General features: G+C 43.4%; 2 protein-coding genes across 5 annotated transcripts in view; both read right to left on the reverse strand.

The window, feature by feature from the left end:
- DHRSX (dehydrogenase/reductase X-linked) overlaps positions 1–15,049 on the reverse strand; it is a 161,889-nt gene extending 146,840 nt beyond the window's left edge. For both annotated transcript variants that reach the window (XM_005516493.3, XM_088051145.1), the window contains exon 1: positions 14,938–15,049. In XM_005516493.3, coding sequence (XP_005516550.1) covers positions 14,938–15,049 — 112 coding nt within the window. The remainder of the gene's footprint in view (positions 1–14,937) is intronic.
- The window catches only part of ZBED1 (zinc finger BED-type containing 1), a 54,336-nt gene continuing 40,674 nt past the window's right edge, over positions 1,869–15,530 (reverse strand). Inside the window, exons 1-2 of one of the 3 annotated variants that reach the window (XM_014250241.2) lie at positions 14,938–15,076; positions 1,869–8,060 (exon numbers count right to left, since the gene is read on the reverse strand). In XM_014250241.2, coding sequence (XP_014105716.1) covers positions 5,922–8,009 — 2,088 coding nt within the window. In that variant the 5' untranslated portion in view covers positions 8,010–8,060; positions 14,938–15,076 and the 3' untranslated portion in view covers positions 1,869–5,921. Of the gene's footprint in view, positions 8,061–14,255; positions 14,362–14,937; positions 15,077–15,530 lie in introns of those variants that run through there. The other 2 variants (XM_005516492.3, XM_088051144.1) reach the window with 2 other exon arrangements.

The following is a 15,530-nucleotide window of genomic DNA, read 5'->3' on the forward strand; positions in this document are numbered from 1 at the left end:
TAGCACGAGTTCTCCTGATGCTGAATTGACATCTTCCTTGTTATGACTGCAAATTCCTAACACTGTAAACCTCACTGATGACTCAGGAGAAAAAAAGCAAACAAAAAAAGCAAAAAGAAAGGGAGAATGAAACCCTTTCAGCTGCAGTGTCTGTAAAGACACTGTGATACACAAAATGTCTCAAATTTAAAAGCAAAGCAGTATCCACTGGAGAAATAAAAAATTAGTTTTTCATTCCTAACTGCAAGTACTTGGGGACAATGAACAGACAGAATATTGTATGCAATCAAAGAAACTGCCTTTTTAAAAAATAACCTTATTCTTCATTGTTTGGGGAAACACAGTTGAACATGACATCACGCACATGCATCTATGGACAAATACAGTCATATTTTCAGTGAACTGAGCAAAACAAATGGATTAATTCTCTACATATATATCTAAATTATGAGGGCATCACAAATATTTACATATGCATTTTAATTGTCTTCCACTAAGACTGTTAAAATAAAGACAACATTTCTCACTTATTTCAAATTAAAGTATCCCTGCCCTACTGCTTCTGATACCTGAATCTTGGTGTACCTCTAACCATGGCATTTATTCCAGGAAAACCACTGTAAATGTTACCCCCAAAATATCTATCAAAAAGCTTTATTGTCTATACAAAATATTTATTTAAATGACACAGAACACTCTTTCCTATGTCAGCATTAAACACTTAACTATTTGAATAATCAAAAAATTTCCCAGGAACAGCTTCAGGGTAGAGCACAAACCAGTATCTTTGTTACAGTATTTACCTTAAACCTCTATCTAAGGAGAGCAGCACAGAGACTGTTTCTACCCTGACATGCCTATTATGCCTTTGACTCTGAATGTAGTTTCCTGGCTGTGCTGAGCTCAATTCCCCAGCATATTTCCTACACAGGCACTTTTGGTCCAATTGAGCCATGTATCCCAGTGTACATCACTGTGGGGAGAAGAATCACTGGCTTTGCCTTTTCACACCACAGTACAAGTGCTGTAGCCCCCGTGAATTGGAATAAGAACCTAGTTTAAACTCTTTTTAAACTGAATTTTATCTGGTCTCAAAGTAGTCTCTAAGAGAAGAGGGAAGCTGGAGTTCTCCTGCTGCTTCCCAGCATTCTGCCCAGGCAGGGTCAGGGAGAGAAGACAGGAGAGAGGATTTGGTGAACTAAGGTCACTGGAAATAAGAAATCATGATGCAAGGAAATCAGCACACGTATGCAACAGGTAATAGTCTTTTCAAAACCTCTGAAAAAAGTTACATCTGATCACCATTTCAAAGTACTGCAGGTGGCAAGCACCACTTTTGTGATCTTTTGGCAGCAAGAGAAATCAATACCACTCAGTGTGGAAATGCCAGCAGAAATGCTCAAAATATCTTAATATTTTAACAATTCCAAGTTCTGAGGGACTCTTATTTGAAAATAGTTGCTGCAACTATTTAGTTTTTTTCCATTTTTTTAATGCTAAACTCCATTCCTTTGTGGCCCCAACTGCAGGGGCAGCGAAAGGGACTGCAATAACAGTAAAAATATATGAAATTGATTTTTATTGTTCTATCTAAAGGAAACTCTTTTCTACTTAATAACAACAGCATTATAAACTGCAACTGCAGAGATATTTTGAAATTACAGTTTAAATAGTATCATTAAGACATGCTTTGCTGATGTGCTCTTAAGGCAGACATAAAATGAAGCTGTATCTTTAAATGCTCTCTACAGCACCAAATGTTACTAAAAAAGCAAAAACAATTTCCATAATTTCCCTATGTCTCATAAAAATGTTTTGAATTTAGCAGAACATTAATTTGTAGGAGATAAGGCAAGACAAACCGTTTAGTACGGTCCAAAGGAAAAAAAAACAAACCATAAAACTTAAGAGACCTTGAGAATCCTTTCAGCAGAGCTAAACAGGCAGTCTAGACTAGATAACGCCACCAGAACCAGGTTTACCAGATCTTCAGAAATGGAGACTACCAAAAGTGGAAGACAGTGTACAGAGACTAAAATGTAATTTTTCTAGCATAAAATTTCCTTTCCCCAGTTGTCATGGAATATGTAAAATACACTACTTGTGTGTTCATACCCATGCACTTCCCCTCCTTCAGAAATTATGTCCTCAGGTGGCCCCTTCTTTTTAAGCTGTCATGTGAAAAGGATAAAAATCAAGAACCACATGTCACTTTTAAGTTTTCAGAAATCCTATAAAATATTACAAACAACCAATTTGTGTTTCTTTTGCTTTTAATATTCCTGCCTGCTTACAAATATGCCTATAAATCTAATTGGACACCATGACATTGGTAAAAGAAAATGCTTGAAATTAATCTAATAGACTGCTGCATTAGAAACTTAAAACAATACACCCTTTCCATAAATAATACAGAACTTTATTGCCCTCCTTTAAATGAAAGCACTTCAGACATTGTTTGCTGGAAAAATTCACCTTTTCAATTTCAGCATGGTTCAGGCTTTTCTCTTTGTCTTCACATAATCCCTGATGGCAGAGGGAGGTTGGTCAGGAACACAAAACTCCCTTTAGTTATATTGCTACTCCAATAAACCTCACCTAGCCCACTAAGTTTTAATCCTGATTTGGCAACAGCTAGTTGGTGATAAAGGCAATTCTTCTTTTGACACAGAGTACATACTTTGACGGCCTGTTCAAAAATTCACTTTTTTTAGCATGAAAGTACTCAAAAGCTGAAGTTCGTTCTTCTATTGCCCCTCCAAAAAGATGTCTCTGCTGTACTGAAGAGAAAAGGAAAGGTTAGGCCATGGATTCAAAGTAGCTGTCAAGAAACACAAACATAAAGTTGACTTAATAGCGTTATTAGGAAATGCGTTCTGGGCCCACCCTTGGCAGTAACACCAGGGTTAACTCAAGTTGTAGCAATATTTAAAACAGCTCTTCAATTTTCCTTCTCCACCCAACTAAACAACAGAAAATCTTGTCAATAAATGAAAAACACCACACGTATTTAAGTGAGAGAAACCATCTAAACTTCCAACATTTTTCATCCTCATTTTTTTTTAATCCAAAAGATTTGTACAGCATTTTTAAAAAATAACTTACAGGATCAAAAGGAAAATAAATGCATAGCTTTAGATCCTTAGAATACAACCTCCCCCTATTGTGGAAGAGTTCAAAGTCATAAAGTGCTGCAGATATGACCACACATCAGACAAATAATCTAGTAACTAACTTATTTTTCTGGTTTATTTAACAATATTCCAGGCTTAGAACATTAAATAAAAAATCTCACAGACAATGGATAAGACTAACAATGGTTTTGCTCTTTTTTTTTTCTCTTTTTCTTCTCCTTTTTTTAAAAGAATGCTGAGACACATCAACTGAACCGACTACAATTTTATTTTGGATACCAAAAAATAAAAAGAAGCTGGAAGGAAGAGAGTAGTGCACTGCACTGATCTCAGTAAAACTGCTTGTAAGCATCACTGTTTACGTTCAGCCCTAGGAGGATGAAGATGGATACTGCCAACAGGGGAAGGCCAAGTGCAGACCAAGGGTGCTCTGAGCTTTGCCTAGATTGTGAGGGCACAGCTTTAAATTATGCTCATGTATGTATCCTCAATTATATAAGATAAGATCCAGCAGATTTTGTGTAGGTCCTGGAAGGAGGGCTTGCAGTGGTGGTAACAGCTGATGCAACTGATGACCATAAAAACCAAGAGCTCTTCCTGGGTGTCACAGGAGCTCAGGTATCTTGCTCCCTTCCATAATTTGATTTTGTTGCCCTCACAGACAACCCACATACTTGTGGGATTTTAGGCCAAGCCTATGTTTTGTACCTTGTAAAACATAACACCTCTTCAGTGGACATCAAGAATAGCAACATTCAATAGGATGCACAGTGAGTGTACAAGTGCAAATTAGTTTTCAGGAGGCTGGAAAGTGAAACCCCAGGCTTACTAACAGCCAAATACAGGCTACACCATCTGGTGACTGCATTTTTCCCAGGCTTAAAAAATTCTGTTTATGTAGTTGCAATTACTTACTTCACTGTTCCTTCAGCCTAGCCTCTGTTCTTCCTCCTCACTCACCCATCCCTTCCCACCACCTACAAAGAACACAGAGGCCTCAAACTTCAAAAGCAATTAAACCAAACCATAAACAAACAGTTTGGCAATAGATTCAATTCCATTGCCATTCTCATTTCTGTATGTTCCTGCTGTCTGTGCCCTTTTTACAACCCAATGTCCATGGGTGCCACAGTGTGAAAAAACCTCAACTTTCTTCCTCCAGAAGAGTAACAGACAGATATTGCTCAACATAGTTGTAGACTTAACACAGAGGTGGGGGGGGTGAGACACCACTAACAGAAATAAAACCCCAAGCAAACCTTGATTGTAACTGGAAAATGCCAAGAGTCCTCCACCGCATCTCAGAAAAAAAATGTGGTGCATCCAACTTTGTGTCTAGCGTGAACTCTGATCATGTTTGACTGCAGTATTTCACAAGAGATGCGGGGGGGGGGGGGGGGAGGGGGCGTGTCTCAGGTTGGTTTCCTTTCTTTCTCCTTGTTTGTCAAGTTCTCAAAAGGGCTTAAAAAACTTATGCTTGGAGACACAAAGGGAGCAGTTACAATACACAACTAATCGGAAACAGTACTCAAACATTAGACTGGGAAGGACCAAAGTCCACTCTACAAACTGAATTGAAAAGAGACAGGTGAAAGAAGTTGTTAAGTGCTAACATAACAAAAAACAATTTTAAAGATTCACTAAATACATCAGAGAAAATGGAGGGGTCCCCTTCTTTTAAATATATTTACATAATATTAAAGCTTTTTATTTTGCTTTTCTTGCCAACAAAATATTCTAGCTACCCTGGGCAAAGACCCCATTAAATGAAGAGGTTAAGGATTTTATAACACAGACAAACCGTTAGACCCGTGGCCTGTAGACGTCTCCCTGCCCTCTCCTTCCCCCTCTCCCTTAACCAAAGTGCTGATGCCTTGACTGCTACACACCACATGGCATCAGCACAAGGTCAAGGTAACACAACACTGTCTCAACCCCACACTTGGTTCCCACTTTGCAAAAGCACAAGAGACTACAATCAGGGCTTGCTTAGACACAAAGCAAAACAAACAAGAAACCAATTTTGCCATTTAGCTGCAGTTAAATGGTAAAACTGGACTAATGTGAACACAGTAATACCAGTTTAAGTGTTTATACCATTTACACAGCACTGGAAAGGAAAATAAATTATCCTGGTATAAATGCATCCACACTACAGCCTATGCCAGCACAGTATCAGTTAAAATAATAACACATCAGTCTCCTAACCAACAGAATTATACCGGCTGAACTTTTCTAGCATAGACCAGACCTAAGACATGAGGTAGTGAAAATCAGGCTCAAGATTTTTTTCATTCCATACCAACAATATATTCTAAAAATATTCACTGTTCAGATCTATGGATTTTAAAAAACATTTTAAAATCCAAAATTTAAAGCTATTATCCTGAGTCACACAGGATTTACAAATGGAGGCATAAATTTTAAAAACTTCCTCAAGGTCCTAACTCAGGAAAATAATTTTATGATAGAAAGCACATAAGCATGTGTTTGTCTCCTAATGAAACAAGTGGAAAGGAAGCACATGGATAAGTGCTTTCTGAAATCTGGGCCACAGTCAGAAACCACGGTCTTTGTAGAATTTATTTCCTCATTAACTTCAGTGCTGTTTGATCACAAGTCATTCATGTTTTAAGACAGTGGGAAAAACACAGACAATGGAAGCTAAATCAAGTTTGTTACAACTGTTCAATATTTACAGCATTCATAGCATAAAACAGAAGAATTTTTGGTAACTTAAGACAAATACCTCTTTTCTTTGTCATTAAACGTACCGCAGCAGTCCTGTTAAACAAACCCACTGTCTCGAATATTAAAGAAATTATTGTTTATGTTTACCGAGTCATTTAAATTAAAAATCTGTTCCTGTTCCAAACCCCACTCTCCTTCATCTTCATCCTCCGGTTCTGCCTCAGACCCATTGCGACTGTTCTCATACAAAAAGATCTGCTCATCCACATGAGCTGGGGCCAACCGGTTTCTCTTTGCACTCACAACATTAGCAGAAGAACCAAAAAGGCGTTCAGGGAAGACCCTCGTGGCCAGAATACACCAGTATTTTTGAAGAACCTTTGGTAAAACTGGAAACAGTGCTAGTCTGTCAGACCACCACTTCAACGGGTCTTCATTCAAACCAAGGACCTTTTGTGACTTGAAGTTGCTCAACTCCTCAACGATTTGAGCATGCCATTCCTCCTGGTCTTCCACGCCTCCTGTCTGGCAAAAGATCTCTGCAAGCATGTTGTTGATGACACTAGTAGGAGGAGGAGTAGAGGAGATGATGATTTTTTTCATAGGGGGCTCTTCTGAAACAGTGAAGAATTTCTCCTCAGTTCTAAAGCTATTTTCTTTTACTTTCTCCAGCAGGCTTTTTGCTTCTTCCACCACTCTGTTTTCCACCTGCTGCCTCTCAAAGGCTGAAAGAAAAGGCAGTTTCTTGTAGCGGGGATCCAAGAAAGTTGCAACATTGAGAAACATGTCTATCTCAGGTGTGTGCTGGTAGGTGGTTGACAACTCTTTAGCAATCACCTCCTTTGCCATGCTGATTTCTTTCAAATCGTTCTCTTTGATGTTCAGAGTTGTATTCAGAAGCATATGGAGAAGTGGTTTCACCATGCTTATCGTCGGGTATTTGGAAGCAGACATCATCTCTGCAACCTGCTTGAAAGGCTGGAGCAGCTCCACAAGCCCTTCGATTGTATTCCACTCACTGGATTCCAGCATGAGGTGGTGGTTGTTGCTGTCCTCCACGAGAACAGCCGCAATGACAAACTGCTGCTCCTTGAGGCGCTGCAGCATAGCGAGCGTGCTTCCCCACCAGGAAACACGGTCACTTACCAGCATGCAGTGGAGAATATTCTGCTGCTTCTGCTTTTCACTCAGCATGTACATTGCAACCGTAGACTGCTGAAAATACTCCACCAGCTTTCGGCACCTGGCAAGAAGGTTGCAGAGTTTGGGGAGCTGAAAAGCTTGTTGTATTCCTGCATTGAAAGTGTGGCCCAAACAAGGCATCTGTACGGGAATATCTAGGAGAGAGCAAGCTTTTACAATGTCTTTACTGTAATCTGTTGTAGCACCAAACACTTTTGTATTGATCCCCCACTCAATAAATGTTTCATAAAGGACTCGTGTAATGGTCTCTGCAGTGTTATCCTCTGGTACTTCAAAAGTTTTCAAACACCGCGAGTTCACAGCCAGGCAGTTGGCAGGACTGCTGCTGAGAAAGTGAACTGCCACAGTTACATACGACCTGTTCTGGTTTTCACTCCTCCACATGTCTGTGGATATGCCACACCACAGAACCTCAGTCAGCTCCTTCAGCACAATTTCTCTAATAGCACTGTACTTTTCAGGAATCGCTTTTGTACAGAAGTACTTCCGGCTCGGAAGTTCATACCTGGGGTCCGCTGTTCTCAAGAGGGCCTTGAAGGTAGGTTCATCAACGATGGAGGCTGGATACATGCCCTCGCAAATCAAGCTGATGACTGCAGATGTTAATTCCTGATGTTTTTTGTTTTCATAGTTCTGGTAGGTCTTCATAATGAGGCTATCTTGAACAACCTGCTGTGATGACTCCGGCTTGATTTTTGAAAATGCTGTGGCAAAGGCTTCCCTCATTTGCTCAGTGTTACTTTTCACAAACTCACAGAATTCATCGGGGTGATTTTTCTCAAGGTGGTAGGAAAGGTTGGACGTGTTTCCTGAATAGGCAATCTGTGCCATACAAATACGGCAGTAGATCTTCTTCCACTGTAATATGCATCCTTCTGCATTGGTATCAAACCCAAAGTACTTCCACACTTTACTCTTTGCTCTCGGATGAGCCACTAACTTTAGGTCAGATGGGGAACCTTCTAAACTTTTATTCTCCATTGCTTCTTGGCCACCGTCCCACCTTTTGATCCTTCACTCATTAATGAGTACCTGATAAAGGCAGTAAGATAAAGATACAATGAGAAAGCACAAGTTTGACCACACTCAACTACGTGAAATCAGCGTTTCTGTGAAAGTATCAAGAAACCTACTCACTAATTATATTTGCAAATTTAACGATGAAATTTTCAGGAAGTGTGACCTACAAGAAGCCCACTGGATTATCAGAAATTAAAAGAGGTTTTAATACAGCCCATTATTCTGCAAAACTGAGCTAGAAGATCTAAGTAAATATTTTTTTCTGGAATTTCCTAATTCTGGGTAAAGAAAGTGTAACCACCACCGCAGACTTGATAAATTACTGTCACAAAAATTGGTCATATGCTATAGCATTTTCCTGCCTCTTTAGTTAGAACTAGACCAACATCCTCTTGCCTAAGAATTACTGAACTTTGCTGTTAACATTTATTCCAATTGAAACCTGATACTAAAGGAGCAAAGGTTTTCTTATTTGTTTATTTTGAAAGAAGTTTTGTTAGTTTGATCTAACCGTTCCAGCTTTTGCTTTAAAAAAAAAACAACATAATAAAGAATCTGTGATGCAAATTATGGCAATAATCTGCTCCTCTCAAATGTAAAGATGTTTTCTGACTGATATATAAGGTAAAGAAGCTTGAACCTACACGCAGATAAACAATACGTGTCTGACACCTATCCCGTCCTCTTTCTGAAATCAAAGGCATCTCCTGAAGTACTAGTTCACAACCATGGTTCCTGGAATAACAGTGTATTATAATTACAGGAAAAGCAGACAGGGATGCACTAATAAATGTTATTATCCACATCAGCTGGAAAATAATTTTGCTGCATTTTCTTCAAAAGGCTACAGAAGGGAGCCTTTGGGAGGGGATGACACTAGAGATAGATGACTGTGGTGATAAGGCAAGTTGGCAATCTGTATCTTGATATCTGCACAGGAAAACACTTCTTGCGCAGGCACATGCAAGTGCTACTTGAGGCCTACAGTGCCTCTGTGAACAGTGCTGGCAGCTGGCACCCACCAGAGCTGATCTCACTATACCAAAAAGCCAAGTCATAGCAGAGTACAACTGCACCCTGACACTTCTCTATTTCTTCCACATCACCATGACAGTAATAAGCCCTTTTCCAGGGCCTTGGGGAGCATTGGGAAGGAGAAGGAAGATATTAGTTAGACATGGATGCAGCCCTCTTCACAGAAAGAGAACAGGAGAGGAACATGAGGAGCATTAGACTGAAAACAATAGCATTGCTACTTCTCTGCTCTTCAGGAGCTGCACCTGTGCCCAAGCCCAGAAATCCTCAGGTGCTAAGACTGGCTGGTTAGGGCAGGAAGAACTGACTTTTTCATATTGCTGCAAGGGAATATTTAAAAAAAACCCAAAAAAGTACATGTGCAAGCTTCTCTGGGGTGCTTTCTGCTGTTGGTGAGTATTCGCAAGGAAAGACAGTTTTCCCTCTGAACTACAGCTGGTATTTTGCAACATTTTCTGAATGTCTTGAATGGAAAACCAAAGACAGGTTAACCAATACTAAACATACTTATCTAAACACAGCTGTTGGTTTAGAAGCAGAATGAGAGATGCCGGGCAAGCATTTTATTGGATTTGTTCTTAAGATTTACTTCTGGGTGTAGACACTTCGCATTTTTTCCTGAGGGAGGGGCAATGTTCTGCCTACTAGCATGCCTTCTACTGTGATTCATTCTGTGCCTTTAAGTTGCCAGGATAAACTATTGATTCAACATGGTAATGCTGCCTAATTCCAAACATGTGCATATCAACAGCACCAAGGTATGCAATCCCACAAAAACTGATGATTTTGAAAGACCAAGTGGTGTAATGTGTAATGAAGTGACTGTGCCATGCCATCAGATAGTACACTGACATATCATATTGATACATATTATCATAGCTTTTAGACTCTTCTGTTTCAATCCACGACATGGTGTCTCCTGGAAGCACAGAGGGTCATGGCATTTCATTAAATCTCATAGTTTCCTCTGCAGTTACCTGGCAATTCCTGAAAGTAAAGAGGAAGGCACTGAAATAAAAGAGTTGACGCATCTTTAATATTTAAAATTAGTATGACACACCTCAGATCATAAAAAGTTCATCACCAACTGACAAAGTAGAAGTTATTTCAGATTTATGGGAGTGTTACAGACTCACCCCACTCTTCATTCTGTATGTATGTCACAGCTTTGCTTTCATTTTGTGATATATCAGGCACTTGGCAATAGTGGCCCAGAGTAGCATTGCCACAGCTAAGGATATGCCAGTATAATACAGCCTTCAGTAAAAGCTCAAGTATAAACTTCCCATCATCCCTGCCCCTCATCAAGTGTTATGCAGCATAACTGGTATTACAAACACAAATCAAAAACCCCACACCTCTCATTTTACTTCAAGAAGAGGTAAACTTTTCCACTTTCAGTGGAAAAGTGCTCATAGTCTAGTCCTGGCAAAATCAACAGCAATCCTGAATTCCCACCCACAGGAGAGCACCTCTGGAGAAGCTGCTGTTTCTTTCCCTTGCCTCCTCCATGCAGCTGGCCAACACCACCAGTACTGGGACCAAGGCTTCTAAGAGCTGGCAGAGAGGATCAGCTCTGTGGGCTTTGCAGTGAACTCTGCTGCCACAGGAGGAGGAAGAGTCCAGACTTTCTGGCCCTAGCACCTCACCCCTGCTGTTCTTGAGGCAGGCTGTGCTGTCTCCTCATGCTTCTCAGACCCCCTGTCTCATTCTCCTAACACAAACCCTTGACTTCCCTCTCCAGGGCAGGCCTTGGGCTAAAATATTAATGCTAGCATTGACTTGTGTCGTGGAGCACAGCCATGCTACTCTTGCAGGCAGGGCTCAGCTTCAAAATTGCTCCAAAACCAGCATGACAGTCACTTGGAATGTGAGACCAAGCATGGGGATGTGAGAAAATGTGGGGTGTGCAGACACCCTACAACCTTAGCTCTGCCTCCCTGTGCATGCACAGCAATGGTACCCTGTGAGTATCCTCGTCCCACAGCCTCTGCCTCAGTCAGCAGAGGGGCAACCATAAAGCAAGTGATTCCTCATCCTAAAACTAAACAACATTTTTAGGGGCATGCGTGGGGAGAGGGTTTAACTGCTTGATGCAACTGCATTTTTGCCTGCCATCAATCCTTCCTACTTGGTCAGTTCTCTACCCACCTCTGGATGATTTACAACCTGGAGCTCACACGACTTAGAGCAGGAAGTGCTCTCACTACGCTTTGCTCCTATAAAGAGCCCTCAAAATATGAATCAAAATTAAGAGATGCATGATCCTAAATCAACATTTCACAACTGTAAAGAAACTTGGTACAAATGAGGATATTGAGTAACTAAAAATTGAGGAAATAAAAAAAAGTATGAAATTTCAATCACTTTTAAAAAGAACAGGAGTCACCTTTAAGGTCTCTTTAACTTAATCCACATAACCATTATCTTCAGATACAGTTTTCTACACATTACAGGCATTACAGGTTCCAAATTTAACTACAAAGACTTCAAAAGTACTACACAACACTCAGGATTTAGGTTTCCCCTACCAAATTTCAATTAAATATGTACAGTAGAAGAAAAAATGCAGGAGGAAGATGCCAAATAAATTCCCTGAGAAGATTTTAATTATATGAACCATTTTTCTTATCAGTAGGATGACTTTCGGTGATCACATTTCCACTGGTAATATCCTGGTGTCACAATTAATATTAGTTTATCTTTTATCAATCCACTGATTAGATTTGTGTTTTTAAAAAACTGTTTTAATCAAGAACTTTAGTCATGCAGGGCTTTTTTCCTCCTTCCAATTAATCAAGATTAAGCACTGCAAAGAAGTCCAAGCAGTAATTTCTAAGAAAATTATTAATAATTTAAACCACCGAACAATAAAACTACATATTAGCAGTTATACTGTTTATGCAATTAGTACTTGGAGAAATATTTTTAAGTTTAACTGAAGTTCCCCTTTATTTCTGCACTTTCTTCTATGTTGATTTTAGTTAGTGAAGCAATCGGTGACTGCACACCCTGTATGTAGTTTCAGCTCTGTATTTTCCTTCCCTGAGCTTCAAGATCAGAATTTCAGGTGAACTTCCCTACTCTGTGTTGAAGTGGGGGATATTCACTTGAATAGAGAATGTTACCATTTTTTCAGCTTGCAACGCAAAACAATTACCAAGTTTTTGTACTGTACCTAGATTTCAGACCCCAAACTCTTTCCCAAAAAAAAAGTCTTGAATTCCATCAATAAAAAGCAGATTAACTCTAGTAGGATGTGAAAGAATACATGGGTTACTTTTAAAAGAACACGTGCCAAGAGCATGCAACTCTTAAGTTAGAGTAAGGAAAAATAAAAGTGAAACTGGTTTTGTTTACTTGGATTAAATTCCTGAGCACTTCTTCACGACAAGGATAAGAAACCAAGTTTTTCTTGGAAAATTAAGAGGCAGAAGGGCTGCACTGAGACCTTTCACTCATCCACGGAGCTAAAGGACAATCCAGCAGACATCTCTCTCTTTTAAATCTTCCAAGAGAGATCTGCAGCGCTGCTGCACAGAGAGTGGGAACTCTGAAATGGAAACTGGGGCCAAGGAAGCCAAGATCAGAGGAATGGCTATCTCTGTCTCCCTGTCCTGTCCTTCCCAGCTCCCCTTTGCCACTCCAAGCTCATCCCTGGAAGGCACTCTGACAATAAAATGCCTTCACTTTTGAGAGTTACGGACAACCCCTCAAAAAGATACAGAAAATTTTAAACATACACACCTCTCTAGATTACCATCTGAAAAAGCTACTCAGGGTTTTCATACAGGAACTGTAGTTTACTGATTCAAATTTGTTATAACAAGAGTTTTGCTTTTTGTTGCATTGACATCACTATTTTGAAGTTAATAATGGAAAGCAGGTTCAGCTGGGGGAAAGGGTTCCAGTTGTTAAGGTGAATCACTTTAAACAACAGCTGGACACAGCGAGTGAAAGCAAGGCAGCAGGTAACTGCCAAGAGGGAACTGCGTACAAACAACTAGCTGAGGAAGAAACCACTTGCCCTTGGAAAAAAAACATCCCAAGTCAGGGCTCAAAGAAAACTTTTCACATCTGTCAAATCTGCCTTGTTCCCACTTAGGCAAGTGACATTTCCTAGGTTGGATCTTTATTGCCTTTCTCTGGCATTTCCAAATTCAACACTTTTTTTTTCAATAGCAGCAAAGAGCACAGTGCAACAAAACACTGGGTCACACTTTCGTCATGCTGTTTCTCTGTGGTTCGAAAAAAGATCTGGAAAGTGTTACACACCCTAGGCAAAATACCCAAATTTCCTCTGCCAAGAAACGCTAATGCTAGAAAAACGCTCAGATGACTTCAAACCATATGCACATCTGCCATTTTTGTCACCAGGGTCCTCTCATTTGTTTGAGGGTTTCGTTGCTGCCTTTTGAGAATGAGAAAAGGAATCCCAGCAGAAGAATCAGGAATGAAAAAAAAGTAGACAAAACACTACCCAGGGATGCGACATGTGATAAAATGAACAAATAAGCTCCTAATGTGTGGTGTACTTCTTCCATCACCTTCCTAGTATTTCAGATACTCTCTATACCAATGTTCTCATCTGCCTGAATTCCTTACTGAAGCACTAGGCCCTTGCAATATTACTTTTTTTACTGTTCCTCTGGTTAAAACTATCGACAGGACCACAAAGGCTCACTTGCTGATAAAGAGCAAAAGTTAAAGGCATGGACATCAATGCAGCTATATGGTCAGCTCTGACGATAACATCTGCCCAAACTCAGAGTTTGCTCTAAGTCTGTAAGTTTAGAAACATTTTACTTTTCAAGAGTAATGTAAGCAGATCATTCTTTTTCTGACTAAGTTTCCCCTAAGTCAGCATTTATCACGCTGTTGATCCAAATCAGAAAAGTGCAAAAACCTAACTTCTCAAATCCACGACTAACCTAACGTCCCTTAGAAAAAACTACAAGTGTCACTCACTTGTCAGCTTAAAGGCTATCAGCGACTGTCAGACGATATCAAATACTAAGCTTCTGGAGTACAGGTATGTTCCCCTCCTGAAGCAGCCGGGACAGGGAAGCCGAAAGCGGCGGTCCCGGTGGGGTGGTGGCACAGCGGGCGGCGGTGGCAGGAGCGCCCGGGTCGGGGAAGGTGCCCGCCGCTACCCGCCTTCCAAGCACCTACCTGGGCTGAGGGAGGGAGCGCCCGCGCGGCTCTGAGCCGAGGTCTCAGGAGACACTGTCAGAGAGCCAAAGAGAGGAAGAGGAGAAGCGGGGACCCCCGGCCCACGGAGCCCCCACGCCGCCTCCCGAGGCCACAAGCCAGGCCGGCATGCAGCCAGGCGCCCGTCCCGGGCCCGGCCCCCTGCCCCGCCCCGCCTCGCGTCCGGGGCGGCCGCGGCCCGGACGGGGCGGTGGGGCCGGGGCCTGGTGCCGGGAGCGAGGGCGGGGTGCGGCGGGGAGGGGCAGGGCGCCCCGCCAGTCGCAGCCCCCCCGGGACCGCTGCCCTCGGGAAGGCGGCGGGTCCTGCTCGGCCGGCACAGGGAAGCAGGGGAGGAGTCCGGCGGCGGCGCCCGTGCTGAGGCCGCCGCGGTGCCTCAGCCCCTGCCCCGCTGCGGGAGATGCGGCACGGCCCGGGCACCCCGCGTTACAGCCAAGGTCGTGGCTGCCCTGTTCTTCCCTTCCCTTCACTGTCCGGCCGCTCCCGGCTGGGCCGCGCGGTGTCGGCCCCAGGGCCCCGGAACTGCCGCCTGCCCGTGGTGGGTGGGGGGAGGCGCGGCAAACTTTCCCCTCTCCGCGGCGGGGGCTGCCGCCCCCCGGCCCGGAGCCGCCCCGCCCCGCCCCGCGGCGCCAGCTGCGGTGCTCACCTGAGGTCGGGGCGCAGCGCGGCTGGAAGCGGCGGCGCAGCTGGTGCAGGATGACGCGGAGGCCGATGCAGTACACCCGGAGCAAGGGCACCAGCGCAGACAATAGCGACATGGCCGCCTCCCGCCCCGCGGCGGCAGCGGGCTCGGGGCGCGGCGGGGAAGGCACTGGGCGAGCAGGCGGCCGGCGCGCTGTTTCCGCCGGGCCGGGCCGGGCCAGGGGGGGCGGCGCGGCCCCCACCCACCCACGGAAGGGAAAGCGCCGCCGCTGTCACCGCAGCGCCCGGGCTCGCCGCGGCTCCCGCCCTTCTGGGCATGTGCGGTGGCGGGGGAAGGGAAGGGAAGGGGCGGCGGCGGGCAGACCGGCCTCGGCGGCGGCGGGGGCAGCGACGGCGCGGCGGCTCAGCCCCCGCCGGGACGGCCGAGCAGCTGGGCAGGGGGAGACGGAGAGGGGCGGCGTGCGCGACCCAGCAGCGAGGGGGGAGGCGGGGGCGGCGGCGTGACAGCCCGCCCGGGAAGGCCGCCGGGGTTGGGGCGCAGAGACTCCTGCTTCCAGGTCTGTGACAGCTAGGAGCAGTCGGTGCCTAGGCGGAGTG

The sequence above is a fragment of the Pseudopodoces humilis genome, chromosome 2, assembly GCF_049639895.1.
Source record: "Pseudopodoces humilis isolate 2021_Gansu_Grassland_sample_001 chromosome 2, ASM4963989v1, whole genome shotgun sequence".
Classification (NCBI taxonomy): Eukaryota; Metazoa; Chordata; class Aves; order Passeriformes; family Paridae; genus Pseudopodoces; species Pseudopodoces humilis.